The sequence below is a fragment of the Hippocampus comes genome, unplaced genomic scaffold (genome assembly GCF_001891065.2).
Source record: "Hippocampus comes isolate QL1 unplaced genomic scaffold, H_comes_QL1_v1.1 scaffold62, whole genome shotgun sequence".
Taxonomy (NCBI): Eukaryota; Metazoa; Chordata; class Actinopteri; order Syngnathiformes; family Syngnathidae; genus Hippocampus; species Hippocampus comes.
The window spans coordinates 555685-571361 of NW_017806062.1; the positions used below are offsets into that span (position 1 = coordinate 555685).

General features: G+C 42.1%; 2 protein-coding genes and 1 long non-coding RNA gene across 3 annotated transcripts in view; 2 read left to right on the forward strand and 1 right to left on the reverse strand.

The window, feature by feature from the left end:
* Positions 1-1918, forward strand: part of tmem117 (transmembrane protein 117) — a 32983-nt gene extending 31065 nt beyond the window's left edge. Inside the window, exon 8 of the mRNA XM_019893378.1 lies at positions 455-1918. Coding sequence (XP_019748937.1) covers positions 455-1194 — 740 coding nt within the window. The 3' untranslated portion in view covers positions 1195-1918. The remainder of the gene's footprint in view (positions 1-454) is intronic.
* Positions 1919-5531: 3613 nt separating this feature from the next.
* On the forward strand, positions 5532-7156 carry LOC109529894 (uncharacterized). The gene is made up of 2 exons (XR_002170917.1): positions 5532-5884; positions 6683-7156. It is a non-coding gene; the product is annotated as an uncharacterized LOC109529894 (long non-coding RNA).
* Positions 7157-7227: 71 nt separating this feature from the next.
* The window catches only part of nell2a (neural EGFL like 2a), an 80522-nt gene continuing 72072 nt past the window's right edge, over positions 7228-15677 (reverse strand). Inside the window, exons 18-20 of the mRNA XM_019893406.1 lie at positions 12072-12248; positions 8263-8487; positions 7228-7326 (exon numbers count right to left, since the gene is read on the reverse strand). Of these exons, the coding sequence (XP_019748965.1) occupies positions 7285-7326; positions 8263-8487; positions 12072-12248 (444 nt within the window). The 3' untranslated portion in view covers positions 7228-7284. The remainder of the gene's footprint in view (positions 7327-8262; positions 8488-12071; positions 12249-15677) is intronic.

Sequence of the window (15677 nt, forward strand, 5' to 3'; positions counted from 1 at the left end):
CATCTGTCCACGTAATGGTTTGCCAGTGGCACCTGTGTAACGGCCGAGCTTCAATAATTCTCCAATTAAAGTTTTCTGAGAGGGCTAGTTTTTCAGAATATAAAACTCAAGATTCCGATTAGCTCTCGGAGAAGTCTTGGGGGTTTGTTTGTGATATTGGGAATTGTTGTGAGTTGGTTGAAGTTCAGATGGCGTTTTCGTTTTTTGACCAATTCATGATGACAATCGGGTCTTTGTAAAGAATTCACAATACAACCAACTGTATCTATGCCTGCGACGTATGAACGGGTGTATCCACTTTTTGCGGCAATTTAGTTTTTGCGGTATGCCGTCAGATTTTCTTCTCATTTAAAAATCGCTGCCTTTTAACAATAAATGTCAGGCATAAAAGGCAAAAACAAGTTGCTTTCCACGGTCGGCGTTGAAGGGGCTAACATCATGCGTCTCCTCTCAGGGAAGTGGTTCAACTACGGCGTCATCTTCCTGGTGATGATTTTGGACCTGAATATGTGGAAGAACCAGATCTTCTACCAGCCGTATGAGTACGGTCAGTACGTGGGGCCTGGCAAGCAGATCTTAAACGTGGAGAAGGCCGAAACACTCAGGAAGTTCAACCGCAGCACGTTGACTTACGAGTGGCGCACCAAAAACGTGGACCCGAGCACCAACCGGCCCTACATGGAGCAAGACCTGTCCCTGCACAGTCGCTACATCGGCGCCAGCATGCAAATCAAGTGCCTGGCCTTCATCCCCAGCGTGCTGGCGTTCCTCTCCTTCGGCTTCTTCATCTGGTTGCTGGGCCGATTCCCCGACCCGGAGCCCTTCGCCGAAAACTTGGACACGAGCTACGAGAGGATGACGAGGAAGTCGCCCTCCGAGTACAGCAAAGAGATGGGTGCCACCCCCGAGGAACCGCGGGACGCCGGCGACTCAGACAGCCCGAAGCGCTCGGGGACGCCCGTGTCGCTATTCTTGGACAGGGTGCACTTTGCCAAGACGCCTCCCGCCAGCGACGCCATCTCCGCGGCAGCGCAAGAGGAGCATCCCGTCGTGGATATCGACCCCGAGACACCCGAGGACTGGGACGCCTCTCACGACATCCCGTTCCTCTTGTGGCTCGGCGTCAGTCATGACGCCGCTGAGCCGTATGAGGAAACCAACGTCTCTCACGACATCGCCCAACAGTCGCCGTGACCACTCGGTCAAAGCAGCGAGCCACGTAGCATTTTTTTAACGATATTTTCTTACTGCTCTGTTTTGAAACCAAAACTGTTTGACGGATCTTTCCAAACAGAACTTTGGCACGGTGCCTGCTGTGATTTATTTGTGCATTACCAATACTTGAGTGCCTTATAACCGAGGCCTATTCCTTGATCCCCACTGGTCCCGTTCATCCAACCGCAGCGACGGCCGTGCCTTCACTTTTCGTACACTTTGCAAGTCTAAGCCTCTGCGAGTACCTATCGTGCTTGAAGATGTCTGATTTAGAATCTGCTGCAGTCCTCTGAGACACATTTTCATGCCAACTTCACCTCAGAGCTGTAATCACGGTATGGGACTCTTGCTTTTTTTTCATTTAAAATGCAATTTCCCGGCCTTTACCGCAACAGCTCCCAGTTCTTGTTTATTTCTGGAGGTTTCTCCCTTCACTATCCCCTTTAGGAGGGGAAAATGCAGGCTTTGTTGGGTTAAAGGTCAGTGATTACATTGGCCAGTGTAAAACCTTCAAAAGCTGGAATCCTGAACTTTTGTCTTCTATTCATCTTTTGGTCTGAAAACCAAATGTCGTCAGCGCGCAATAAAAACAAAGGAAGTGACCTGCCATTCCAATACTTTTGGAACTAAAAGACGATTTGAGCTGTGAATCTTTTGAGTCACAAGCATGGTCACGGAACGAATTAAACTCGTATGCCAAGGCGCCACTGCAGCGAGGGAAGATTTTTTTTTACGCTGAAGATATTCTTACTTTTGAAATGTATACCCTGTTTTTATTCATATATTTGAAATTTTATATTTTTCAAAATGCCTGCTATACGTGCCATGGAAAGTGTACTCTTCGCCATCTTATGCCAGCCTACTCCATCAAAGTGAAGACAGAGTTTTGCCTTGCTCCAAAGTGCCTGCTTTTGGCTTTGATGACCCCATTCGGTGTCTTACAACGTGGATGCACATTTATTACTTTTTAATATTGTACTTCAAACGCTGCAACATTTATATGCGCTTGACTGCTTTCTGCCATTTTTCTCTCTGTTTTTTTTGTCCCCCCCCCACTTCACCTCCCAGCTAAAAGACGAATTTGCATACATTTGTGGCCAGCTCATACAGAAAAGAGTCTAATTGAATAACAAGCGTATTACTCATAGACATCAGTGCAATAATAGGATTTGCCTTTGCATGCATCTAAATTATAATGCACTCAACGCATGACACCGTAATATTCTGAAATGTGTTTCACTTTTAAAAGGAGGCAAACAAAATAATATATCAAAATCAAGAAGCATTACTGTGGCTGAAAACAAAAATCACACACACACACACACACACACACATTCACAATTATTTATATTCTTTAATTTGCAGGTCTTAACATTTGAAAGAAATTTCTTCAGTCTGCTGTGGAGAGCCTATACGTATTTTTCATTGGGTGTGTGTGTGTGTGTGTGTGTGTGTCCATGGGGTAAAGAGGTGGCTGTATTTCCCATAATATTCTGGAAGCGCTCGGTTGTGTAATTTAAACATGAAATGGCCCTATGAAGATATTAGTGTTCTCCAAGTGAACATTTTGCAGGAGGCTTTAATATGTTGGCAAAGTAAAACAACATCTCTTCCTGTTTGTGTATTTTTTTTTCCAAATCCAAAGCAGACGAAAAGTTGTCTTTTTTTTTTTTTTTTAACTTGATGTATTCAAAATGTCTGCTTAACTAATAAATTTGTACATTTTTCTACCGTTTGGACTCTGTGATCTTTGGTCTATCTCAGGGTGGTGCTAGACAAAAAACGTGGAAATATTGGGAATAATTTTGTATCTTAAATGCAGAACAAAAGTAAAAAAATAAAAAATAATTTAAAAAAATTCACATTTCAGTCCACTTCACCATAATGTCATGCTGTAAATTAAGTGGTTCAGAAAATGGAGGGATACCTTTCCATATTTTGAACACATTTACACGTGAGATTTAGACAAACAAAAAGTTCATTGCCAAATGAAGATACATTTTTTTAATAAACTCTAACAATTCATTATTTTTGATCATTAAATATATTTAATTTGCATTCGTGAATATACTGTACATATCATTTTTTAATACGTAGACATAATTCATTTCCTGTTCTGTATACATTTTTAATTGTACTATCCAGTATATATGTACACATTTGATATCTAATCTGTCTATCGATCTAAAATCACTAGCTAGCATGCTAGCTTATCTATTTGTGCTGGGTTCATGTTATAGTCTTATTTTGAAACCATTATCTGTAATGTGCTGAATACTGTTTTTTTTTTCACGACCATACGGTGCACTGCATTATTGGACGCAGGCATGGTAAACCGTAGGCTAGCTTAAAAAATACGGTAGCATGCATGTACGCTAGCGTATGTTTTATAAAAAAGCAAAACTGAGTTCGCTTAAGTATTTAACACTCTACTCACATTTTTGGATCAATCCTCATCCACAAGTCTCATCTTCTGCATCTGAAAAGAACAGCTGGGCAAGTTCGCAATCGAACACGTCGGGATTCCTCCCGTCATCGTCAAAGCGGGTCTCGTTGTACGGCTCCTTTTTTTCGAAAGCTCGAACATCAGTGCAAACAGACACGGCAGCCCAAGCCCGGCGCTGCCTTCAGTCTTTGTAAAACTCCTGTTCGCCATCTGTCATACGTCGCTCCCACGCCGCTCGCAAATTCACTTTGAACGCTGTTTTTACACCGATGCTCAGCGGTTGGAGTTGCTTCGTCAAGTCTCTTTCTCTTAAAAATCACTGGGGGTGGCCGTTTCATTCCATTACCATGGCAACCAAGTTACATACAAATAAAAGTCGATTGCTCGCGCTACTGTGTGCTTATCGCAACTATCCTGGTCTCAATCTTTTCGACAAGGTCGTTCACCGGGATGTCGAAAGTGAGCGGCAACTCGTCCATGTTGGTGATGTGTTTGGGCTGGATGTGTTTGTCGGCAATCTTTTTATGGCAGTAGGAGCGGAAGGTGGGGCCACTTTTCCTTGTAGTCAACCGGAAGTTTCTGCGCCACGGTCGTCCGCGCCCGAGTGGATAGTTCGCGCCATTTCATAAAACAAAAGCACCTTGTTTCCGCGGAAACTCGGCTTTATCTTCTTGACTTGGCGAAGCTCGTTCTCCTGCTTCCTCCACTTGCGAACCATGGATGCATTTATCATGAATTCTCTCGCGGCTGCTCGATTGCCATGTTCCTCCGCGTAACTAATCGCTTCAAGTTTGAACTGTGCTTCGTAGGCGTGTCTCTTCATCGGTGCCATTTTCCGGGTCCGAAGTTGTTTTGCCCACTCCACGTACCAGCATTATATCCACCCACGTCCTCTTTCACGCCCACTTTCCCCTTTAAAAATCAATCAATCAATCAATAAATCAATCAACCGAAATTAGTTTTTTTTCCATGTCTGCATAACACCTGGTATCATTTAAAATCCTGAGAGTAAGAGCTGCCTCTGTACCATGGTTCGTCCTAAAAGCAGACTGACGTTTCTCTAAAATATTATTTGTATGTTAAAAATAGTTGAATTCGAGAAAAACTAATTTCTCGAAAATCTTACTTAAAAATGGTCAATTTGATTTATTAAAATCGTTGGGTGGGGTCCAACCTGCTCTTCTTCAGAAGGGGCGTCACCACCGCAGTTTTAAAGGCGTCAGGTAATAAACGCGTCTGAAGATCCGCGTAACTAATCGCTTCAAGTTTGAACTGTGCTTCGTAGGCGTGTCTCTTCATCGGTGCCATTTTCCGGGGTCCAAAGTTGTTTTGCCCACTCCACGTACCAACATTATATCCACCTACGTCCTCTTTCACGCCCACGTTTCCCTTTAACAATAAATCAATCAATAAATCAACCAACCAAAATGAGTATTTTTTCCATGTCTGCATTACACCTGGTATCATTTAAAATCCTGAGAGTAAGAGCTGTCTCTGTCCTATGGTTCGTCCTAAAAGCAGACTGATGTTTCTCTAAAATATTATTTGTATGTTAAAAATAATTCAATTGGAGAAAAACTAATTTCTCGGAAATCTTACTTAAAAATGGTCAATTTGATTTATTAAAATCGTTGGGTGGGGTCCAACCTGCTCTTCTTCAGAAGGGGCGTCACCACCGCAGTTTTAAAGGCGTCAGGTAATAAACGCGTCTGAAGAGAGCAATTGACTATATTTAAAATGCAGTGCTCATCGAAGCAACAATCACAGATTTTGGAATTCAGTGCATGGATTCAGTGCCCCGTCTATTTTGGAGAAAAAAATGGAAGACTTTCAAAGTGCAACCTATAGTCGTGAAAATACGGGTCCAATATCAACCATGAAAGCCAATGTAAATGGAAATACTTTATTTCACTTCTACACAATAACAAGCTGGGAAAGAAAGAAAAAAAAACCCCTCACAAACATATGACCAAAAGAGAAGCGCAATAAAAAGCTACAAAACAACACGTAGTACTGACGACTGGTTAGTAAGTGGCAAAAAAACAAAAAAACGCTAACAGGCTTCTAAAGAGTCATCATCATCAGCATCATCATTTTATCCATTAAGAAATTTGCAAAAAGAAATGTTTGGACATCAAGCACAACCATGCCAGTTAATATTCATATTTTACAAGGTTCATGTGGATGGATCCTTAAACAAAGAGTGAAGGCCATCATTGAACTGTGCTTCGTAGGCGTGTCTCTTCATCGGTGCCATTTTCCGGGTCCGAAGTTGTTTTGCCCACTCCACGTACCAGCATTATATCCACCCACGTCCTCTTTCACGCCCACTTTCCCCTTTAAAAATCAATCAATCAATCAATAAATCAATCAACCGAAATTAGTTTTTTTTCCATGTCTGCATAACACCTGGTATCATTTAAAATCCTGAGAGTAAGAGCTGCCTCTGTACCATGGTTCGTCCTAAAAGCAGACTGACGTTTCTCTAAAATATTATTTGTATGTTAAAAATAGTTGAATTCGAGAAAAACTAATTTCTCGAAAATCTTACTTAAAAATGGTCAATTTGATTTATTAAAATCGTTGGGTGGGGTCCAACCTGCTCTTCTTCAGAAGGGGCGTCACCACCGCAGTTTTAAAGGCGTCAGGTAATAAACGCGTCTGAAGAGAGCAATTGACTATATTTAAAATGCAGTGCTCATCGAAGCAACAATCACAGATTTTGGAATTCAGTGCATGGATTCAGTGCCCCGTCTATTTTGGAGAAAAAAATGGAAGACTTTCAAAGTGCAACCTATAGTCGTGAAAATACGGGTCCAATATCAACCATGAAAGCCAATGTAAATGGAAATACTTTATTTCACTTCTACACAATAACAAGCTGGGAAAGAAAGAAAAAAAATCACCCTCACAAACATATGACCGAAAGAGAAGCGCAATAAAAAGCTACAAAACAACACATAGTACTGACGACTGGTTAGTAAGTGGCAAAAAAAAAAACGCTAACAGGCTTCTAAAGAGTCATCATCATCAGCATCATCATCATCATCGTCATCGTCATGTTAGCTGTCATAAATGTTTGGTAAAAAGACGATTGTTGTTTTTTTTTCTTCTTTTTTTCTTTTTAATGAACACACCAAACCGGCTGGCATTTACAATGAAACAATACATTTCAAGATCAGTGAGGAGACATTAAAGTGGTGGTGGTATTTTTGTCTTCTGTTTTTTGTTCTTTCTCTTTCTTGTCTTATCCATTAAGAAATTTGCAAAAAGAAATGTTTGGACATCAAGCACAACCATGCCAGTTAATATTCATATTTTACAAGGTTCATGTGGATGGATCTTACACAAAGAGTGAAGGCCATCATCATCATCATCATCATCATCGTCATCGTCATGTTAGCTGTCATAAATGTTTGGTAAAAAGACGATTGTTGTTTTTTTTTCTTCTTTTTTTCTTTTTAATGAACGCACCAAACCGGCTGGCATTTACAATCAAACAATACATTTCAAGATCAGTGAGGAGACATTAAAGTGGTGGTGGTATTTTTGTCTTCTGTTTTTTGTTCTTTCTCTTTCTTGTCATTTACATGGAGAATGCTGTACAGGTGCCTTCACAGCCACTAAAGGCACACGGGGTCCACTGAGCAACAGATGTGTCCGTTCTGTCAACACAAAGGCAACAAAAGCGACACGCTTTACACAGGTAATGAACAAAAAAGTCCATCCTCTCGCTTACTAACTTGGTAATAAAATGTTTTTTTTTCTTTTTAGCTCATTTTTTAAGACTGAAATGTCAGGCAAAAATTTGTATTTTTTTTTTTTAATATTTTCAGAATTGTGGGGTTAGAATGTCAGTTTATTTGGTCAAAATTCGGTCTATTGTGGTAAAAATCTTTTTTCTTTTTTTTTAAACTAAGGTCCAAGTTTTTTGTTTGAATTGTCACGTTTGGGTGCAAATTTAGAGTTTTGGGTTTAGAAAAAAATGGTTTAAAATGTCATTGTCTTGTTTAAAAAAAAACCTTTGGGTTAAAAAATTGGGTTTTTTTTTTGTTTTTTTTTGGTAAATTGTCAGACTTGAATGAAAATGCATTATTTGGTTGAACTGCCTTTTTCTTTGACGATTTGTTGGTTGTTTTCGCAAGATACATGTTTGTTATAAAAATATATATTTTTAGTGAAATTATTGTTATTTTTTGGGGGGTAAGATGTTATTTTTTGTGGGTAATTTTTTATGTTTGGAAAGAAGTTTATTATTGTTATTATTATTATTGAAATATATGATTCCTTCTGTTAAATTAGTTTGGTCAGTTTCTTAGACTTATTTTTGAATAGAGTTGTCAGTGTTGTGTAAAAAAATAATTTTGTCTTTTTGGGGCGAGGGTCAACATTGTTAGATTCTTTTGTTGAGATAAAAAAAGTTGTTTTTTTAATTTTTTTTTTTAAGGGGGGCCTTGTGCAGGTAGGTGTAAGCTAATGTGTCATCACAATTACTCAAGTCGAATTTTCCTACTTGATCAACTCTCGCCGTCATCGCCTTTAGTCTATGAATGTGTGTGGGTTTTTTTTTTTTTTTTTTTTTTTTTTGCTGTTGTTGTTACCTTGCACTGGCACAGGGTGCACTCGGTGCCGTGTTTGACCCAGGAGGAGCCGCTGAAGCGCGAGACGCCGTGCTCGTCGGCGCACGTCTTGGTGATGTCGTTGCGAATGGTGTCCGCCTGGCAGGGGTCGCTCACGCACCGCGGGCAGCACTCGCCCTCGGGCACCGCCGTGAACTCGCAGTCGACGGGCGGGCACGGCAGAGGCCAGCAGTCCACCTGCCCCTGCTACGCGACAACAACACAAACACAGAGGAGTGGAGGGTCGGCGGGGGGAATACAGTCAAACAACAACAGATGCTTGTTACCTCCACCATGGAAGTTATGCTGGAAAGAGGGCGATTTCGCTGGTGCGTATTAGATTTCGGTGCATATTCTACTCAGGAATTTACAATTGTATTATTTGTAATCACAGTGATCCTGATAACCTCTCAAGCCGTTTCCTGGTAGCTGACATTTAGCTAAGGCCTGACCGCTACGGATTTTTTTGAGGATGTTGGTTCCGATATTTGGCAGGATGAAATTGCAATAACTGATTAATCAGCCAATTCATTAAAAAAAAAAAAAAAACACATCCGGTAATGAATAAATTAACATCTTCTTCAATCCCTTCACACTTACAACAACAGAGACGGACTTCAGCCAGAAACATTTTGACTGTTTTATAACACTCCAGTATTTCTTTCACTTTACAACAGAGAGAAAAATCCGCAAAATAAAGTGCAACCAATTTTTGCACAGTCTTTTGGTGGGGGTGGAAAATTTGTGTATGACACTATTTTGTTTTATGTTGTAACGTGTTCATATGTTAAAAAAAAAAAAAGGCCCAAAAAGAGGATAGCAAAGCGATATAACCGGTGAGAGGAGCGACCACATTAAACATGACGTAAAAATTTGTACACGCATGTATACCGAGTGCGCCGTGGACCTTTTTGAGTGTGGATGATTTCGAGACATCGACCTTATTATCATGGCACAAGATAGACGGCGTCTTTTGCAAATGACTGACAAGCGGAGTCGAGTCACATGCGCCTATTTTCAAGCAATGTGTCCCTCCCCAAAATCCCGATGCTTCATGTCAGACTGCAGGTTGCGGAACGCGTCTACTCAATGACACCCGCTGACATTCGCCATCAAGCTCCCTTTTCGAGCTCGCACAGCTGCAGGTGGACAGATAGACACAGCGGGACGCTTTTTGATTATCTGGCCATTCCCTTGAAATTGCAAACCGCCAGCTGTTCATGTGTGCGTTTTCTGGTTTAAAGGCGAGCGTCTTGCCGGACCCCGCATGATGACACGTCCTTATGCATATGTGTGGAGGCTGGTGGGTGAGCCGCCCCGCTGAGGCCGGACCGCCTCGGAGGCATTCCATTCTTGACCTTTTCTTAATGTTCGTCAACAAGCGGCGCCAAAGCACTTCCTGTGGCTCAGAAGAAGGTTGACGATCGCTCGGTTTGCAAAAGGCTGAGAAACTCTGTCAGGTTACCGGTAAATTTCCATGAGAAGTTCATTTTGGAGCTACATTGGGGTCTTGAGATACAAGTTACCTGACGTGTGAGTTTTTCGAGATACAAGCCTTCATTTTTTTGGTGGTTTGCCTTCAAGCAAAAACTTGAGATCCAACTTGTGTATGGTGACCGTGAACTCAGCTCAGCAACAGGTAAGCAGTAAGTTGGATGAGTTTATTGCCAACCCCAGTTGAAGTTTACTGTCAAACTAAGCATCAAACAAAGGAAATGTGACTTTGTGTGCTTGAAACAATCACATCGCATCATCTCGGGAAACTGCTTCCATTGCTCACAAATAACGCAAAATGCAAAGACGGCCAACGAAACAAGTTTGAGTGTCATCGCGATATAAAACTTGAAACAACACAAACAGCAGGGGGTTAACCTACGCAAAAAAAAAGACCATATTTCCTTCATAGATATCTGTATGCCTGCATTATACTGCCCCCATGTGGCCAAGGTGCACAGAGCAGACGGAGCAGCTTAATGTCCATTCATTTGAAGCAAAAAATGTAATTATTTGATTTGACATTCTATTTCAATGATGCCACTCCCGCATGCTTTCGCAGACACAAAACCGTGGGGAGAGAGGCAAAAGCGTGACTTTGCCTCTCGTGCGTTTATCTGGAATCCCTCATGGGGCCGCCTACCTGCTCTGTCAACAACAGCGGAAAAAAGGTCAAAGTGAGACAAAAAAAGGGAAACAGTGGACGCTTGACCTGTGAGAGTCACGCGGCGAACCGAGAAGCCTCGGAACACACGAGCTTGACTAACACAAAACTTGGTCCCTCCCACAGTCGCCTTCTTCCTGCTGTTTAACTCGGCAGAATTGTCCGGTGTCATGTTGGGCCCATCAAAACACACAACAGTGCAAAGAGGTCATTTGGAATCCTCCTACATGTCGATAATAACTCCTCTTCCGTCACTCCACTGACCAAAGCTTCATTTTTCTCCTTTTTTTTTCCGACCTTTGTCGGCCACCTCGCCAAAACTGGAAACTCTCGTCTTCGCTGCCGTTTCTATGGCGACTGCAGCCTTCTCAAGTTATTTTCTGTCGTTAACAACTGTAACATCAACTGAAGCTGAAGCGGGGCTCGAGAGACGTTTCGGTGACAAAAGAAGGCGCTCTAACAAAGCAACGTGTCAAGGATCTCCCATAACGGGCCCTCGACTAGCGACTGTTAGTCGAGGGCTGATATCGGTCCCTGTCGCTGACACAAGTGGCAACCTCAGCAGACACTGCAATGACGCAGTCAAACACACTAAGAACAAAAATGAAGCCAATTTAGTTGTTTTTGTTTTTTGGGAGAGTCTCCACCATCCTTCGTTGCCCGGGGCGCCCCAGGGGCCGTCTACAAACACCTCTGAGTGCAAACATCTGCGCGGATGTTGAGCTGCCAAAGTGATGACGTAATCACAACTTCTATTATTTTATTCGGTAAGAACCGTATTTTCCGCACTATAAGGTGCACCTAAAAGCATTCCATTTTCTCAAAAGCCGCCAGTGCGCCTTTTGATCCGATGCGCCTCATATATGGAGAAATATTTTGATTTCTTGACTGTAGTATTTTAAATGTTCTTTGCTACAGCCGCAGCGGTTGTGAAAGTGCCAGATTGATTCATTCATTCATTCAAGGTGCAGCTAATGCCTTCAAGTACCTTATAGTGCAGAAAATGCGGTACATTTATTGGCTGCTTTGACTGTTTCTGTTTTTGATTATTTTCTTCCACAGGAAAATTCCTATATTATCATTATCAATATCATCATTATTAATATTATAGCATTATCATTCTCATCATTATTAATATAATAGCATTATTATTATTATTATTCTTCTTCTTATTATTATTATTATTATTATTATTGCTTGTGGAGGCTCTCAGTCGTACAGGAAAGTTCCATCGTAGGCAGGGTTCTACAGATGACGACTGACAGAACCCTTTCTTCGATATTATTGTCATTATTATTATTATTATTATTATTATTAGCATTAGCATTATTACAATCACAGCAGTGTTTGTGGCGGCATTTCACGTTTTATATTTCCTGGGAGTCTTAGAGCACAAAAAAGTAGTCGTTAAGTCAGAATTGATTTGAAATTTTTTCGACATTCTGCTTAGATTGGAGCTAAGTACCCTCCGCAGATGCAGCTCTGGTTTAAAAAAACCAAACAAAACAACAAAAACAAAAACAACATCAAAAACCCCACGATGTTTGCAGCAAAGCACACCAAACTTGTGCGATACGTCCGCTTCTTGTGTTATTTGTGGCTGAGGTGAAAGCGCTTGCAGTCACGCACTCACCAGGCACTGGCACTGCTGGCATTTCTCCACCCAGGTGTCGCCGCTGCCGTAGGTCAGCGCTCCGTTCTGGTGCAGACACTGGCTGCTCAAGCGCGGGTCGCACTCGGGGCAGCAGAAGAGGTCGGCGTTGGGGTCGTCGCAGTCGCACACCATCCTGCGACACATCACCTGGCCGGCCTGGCCCGGAAGAAAAGGTGAAAATTACGGGGCAGTCCACGTCGTCACTCGGCGCTCTTTCTTGTCAAATGTCACAAACGGACAGAGGCAGTTGGCCTGGCCAAAAATCGTATTCACGTAAGAGTACTGCTACTTTACACATAGTAGGAGTCAAGTAAAAATAAATAAATAACAGAAATAAAAATAAAACTACTTACTTTTTCACCCACATGTGCAAGTTTGAGTTTTGCTGTAATGTTTACGTATTGAGTAGACGGGGTACACCCTGAACCGGTTGCCAGGCAATCGCAGGGCACACAGAGACAAATAACCATTCGCGCTCACAATCACACTCAGGGACAATTTGGAGTGTTCCATGAACCTGCCACGCATGGTTTTGGAATGTGGGAGGAAACCGGAGTACCCGGAGAAAACCCACGCAGGCCCGGGGAGAACATGCAAACTCCACACAGGGAGGCCGGAGATGGAATCGAACCCACAACCTCTGAGGTCACCGGGCCACCCTCTGATCAAAGCATCTCCATTAAACTGTACAAATTAAAATGTTTTCTGCACTGCGAAGCGAACGTGCTAACCGGTCGCTCACCGTGCCGCTCTGGATTGAAACTGAAAAATCTATTTTTTTCCTCGCTGCGCTTGTGTGACATGCGCAGTGGCAATACAATTGTTTCATTCATTCATCGGAGCATCAACATCAAATATAAACCAAAATATAAAATGTTGAATTGTTCAAATTCTGACGAAAAGTACGAAAATTAATGCAACGTGTTTTCTCAAGTTTAAAGGCAAGTAAGTTCTTGTCGGCTGAAATGTTGGCATGTTTGGAGGACATCGTGGTTGCTTTTCCTCGTCTGTAAGGCAAATGCTGTGCCGTTTCTGAATGCAAGGTCATCATTTCCTCAGTTTCGGCCTTGCGTCACGTCAATGAGAAAGGTTTGCTTCTGTGCGGTGCCGAAGACCTCGGTTGGACAACCCCTGCAAAGTGTTGCATAGTGTTGCGTATGTGTCCATAAAACAGCCAGGCTATTTTCCTCGAAGCAGCTGTCGATACGGAGGCCACCCGGGGCCGGCGACCAGATTGAAACCATCAACCATTTGCATACGCGGCGTCCTCCATCTGGCCCGTGTCCACTCGTTTCTCGCTGCATCTCATCCTTTGGATTTCCGGCCGCGCCCGCCAGCCCGCCGACTCGCAAACAATCACTTGTTTACGCCGAGCGCTCGGTGCGACTAATTTTGACGGGCAGCCCTTCCATCTCGCAAATCAATTAATACGACCCGTTCCATTAGGGAGCCACTCCTGGCTTGCTCCTTTGTCATCAAATGAATAATTTGTTGCTTGATCATTCGCTACCGACTCAGGGACAATTTGGAGTGTTCCATTAACCTGCCACGCATGGTTTTGGAATGTGGGAGGAAACCGGAGTACCCGGAGAAAACCCACGCAGGCCCGGGGAGAACATGCAAACTCCACACAGGGAGGCCGGAGATGGAATCGAACCCACAACCTCTGAGGTCACCGGGCCACCCTCTGATCAAAGCATCTCCATTAAACTGTACAAATTAAAATGTTTTCTGCACTGCGAAGCGAACGTGCTAACCGGTCGCTCACCGTGCCGCTCTGGATTGAAACTGAAAAATCTATTTTTTTCCTCGCTGCGCTTGTGTGACATGCGCAGTGGCAATACAATTGTTTCATTCATTCATCGGAGCATCAACATCAAATATAAACCAAAATATAAAATGTTGAATTGTTCAAATTCTGACGAAAAGTACGAAAATTAATGCAACGTGTTTTCTCAAGTTCAAAGGCAAGTTCTTGTAGGCTCAAATGTTGAAATGTTTAGACGACATCGTGGTTCCTTCAACAGATGTCAGTAAAACGTATTTAATTAAGCAGTGACACAGTTCACTTTTTTATGTCTCGAGCAAGGAGCCATTTTGGGGTTGACATATTTCCGTAATGACCATACATAAGACGCATCGGCTTTTAAGGCGCGCTGTGAGCTTTTAAGAAAATGCAAGGCTTTTAGGTGCGCCTTTTAGTGCGGAAAATACGGTAGCTGTGACCGTGGCTCTCCTTTCCCAACACGTGAAGGCATTACAGTTCAATAGGTGTACTGTAAAAACACCAAGATCGCTAAAAAAAAAAAACAAACAAAAAAAACAAAAAAAAATGCAAATGATGAATTGTCATCTAGTCTTGTGTATTTGCGCCCTTGACTTAGAATAAAGAAAAGCGCTATATAAAGTGGATGAATTAATCTGTCAAGTTTGTCTGGAAAGGCCACTGCTCTGGATTGCAAAACGCGTGCATTGTCATGATGCGCTTCCTCCCGTGCCCACACAAAGAGATGACGAGCTGCAACCTTGCAGGTTTCACAACGTGATACAATTTGCAAACCTTGTTCTTTCTGCACCGCGCATTGTTTTAAATGTCACTGATTGTTTCAGCGGGAAGGACAAAAAAAAAAAGGACATTACAAGTTGGCATTTACTGCTGATTGGCCCGGTAGGGGACTATAAACCAAAATATAAAATGTTGAATTGTTCAAATTCTGACGAAAAGTACGAAAATTAATGCAACGTGTTTTCTCAAGTTCAAAGGCAAGTTCTTGTAGGCTCAAATGTTGAAATGTTTAGACGACATCGTGGTTCCTTTTCCTCGTCTGTAAGGCAAATACTGTGCCGTTGCTGAATGCAAAGTCATCATTTCCTCAGTTTCGGCCTTGCGTCACGTCAATGAGAAAGGTTTGCTTCTGTGCGGTGCCGAAGACCTCGGTTGGACAACCCCTGCAAAGTGTTGCATAGTGTTGCGTATGTGTCCATAAAACAGCCACAGTCGTAGCCTCCGTCCAGGTTGAAACAAACGGTGTCATTGGCGCACGTGCTCCTGCCCGTCTTGCACTCGTTGATATCTGCTCGCCAGAAGGAAGGAGATAACCACGACATGATCCTGAGTAAATTGATCAATCATCTGAATATTTGTGAGGGATACCGTACAATGATGCTAATCAACTTACAATTTCAGCAGGGAATCAAAAAAATACAATAATTCCCCACACAGTATACAGTATATACATGTGCGTACATACATACGGACATGTTTACATACGTATATATGGTACGTACATGCATACAGTATATAGATATGTACGGTGCGTACATACATATGTACATACACAGTATATAGATATATATGGTACATGCGTACCGTATATAGATATGTATGGTACGTACTTACATATATACATATGCACATACATACACACAGTATATAGATATGTACAATACATGCATATATAGATACATACGTACATACATACAGTAAATAGATATGTATGGTATGTACATTCATATATACATCCATATATACATGCACATAGTATATAGATATGTATGGTACATGCATTCATATATATATATATA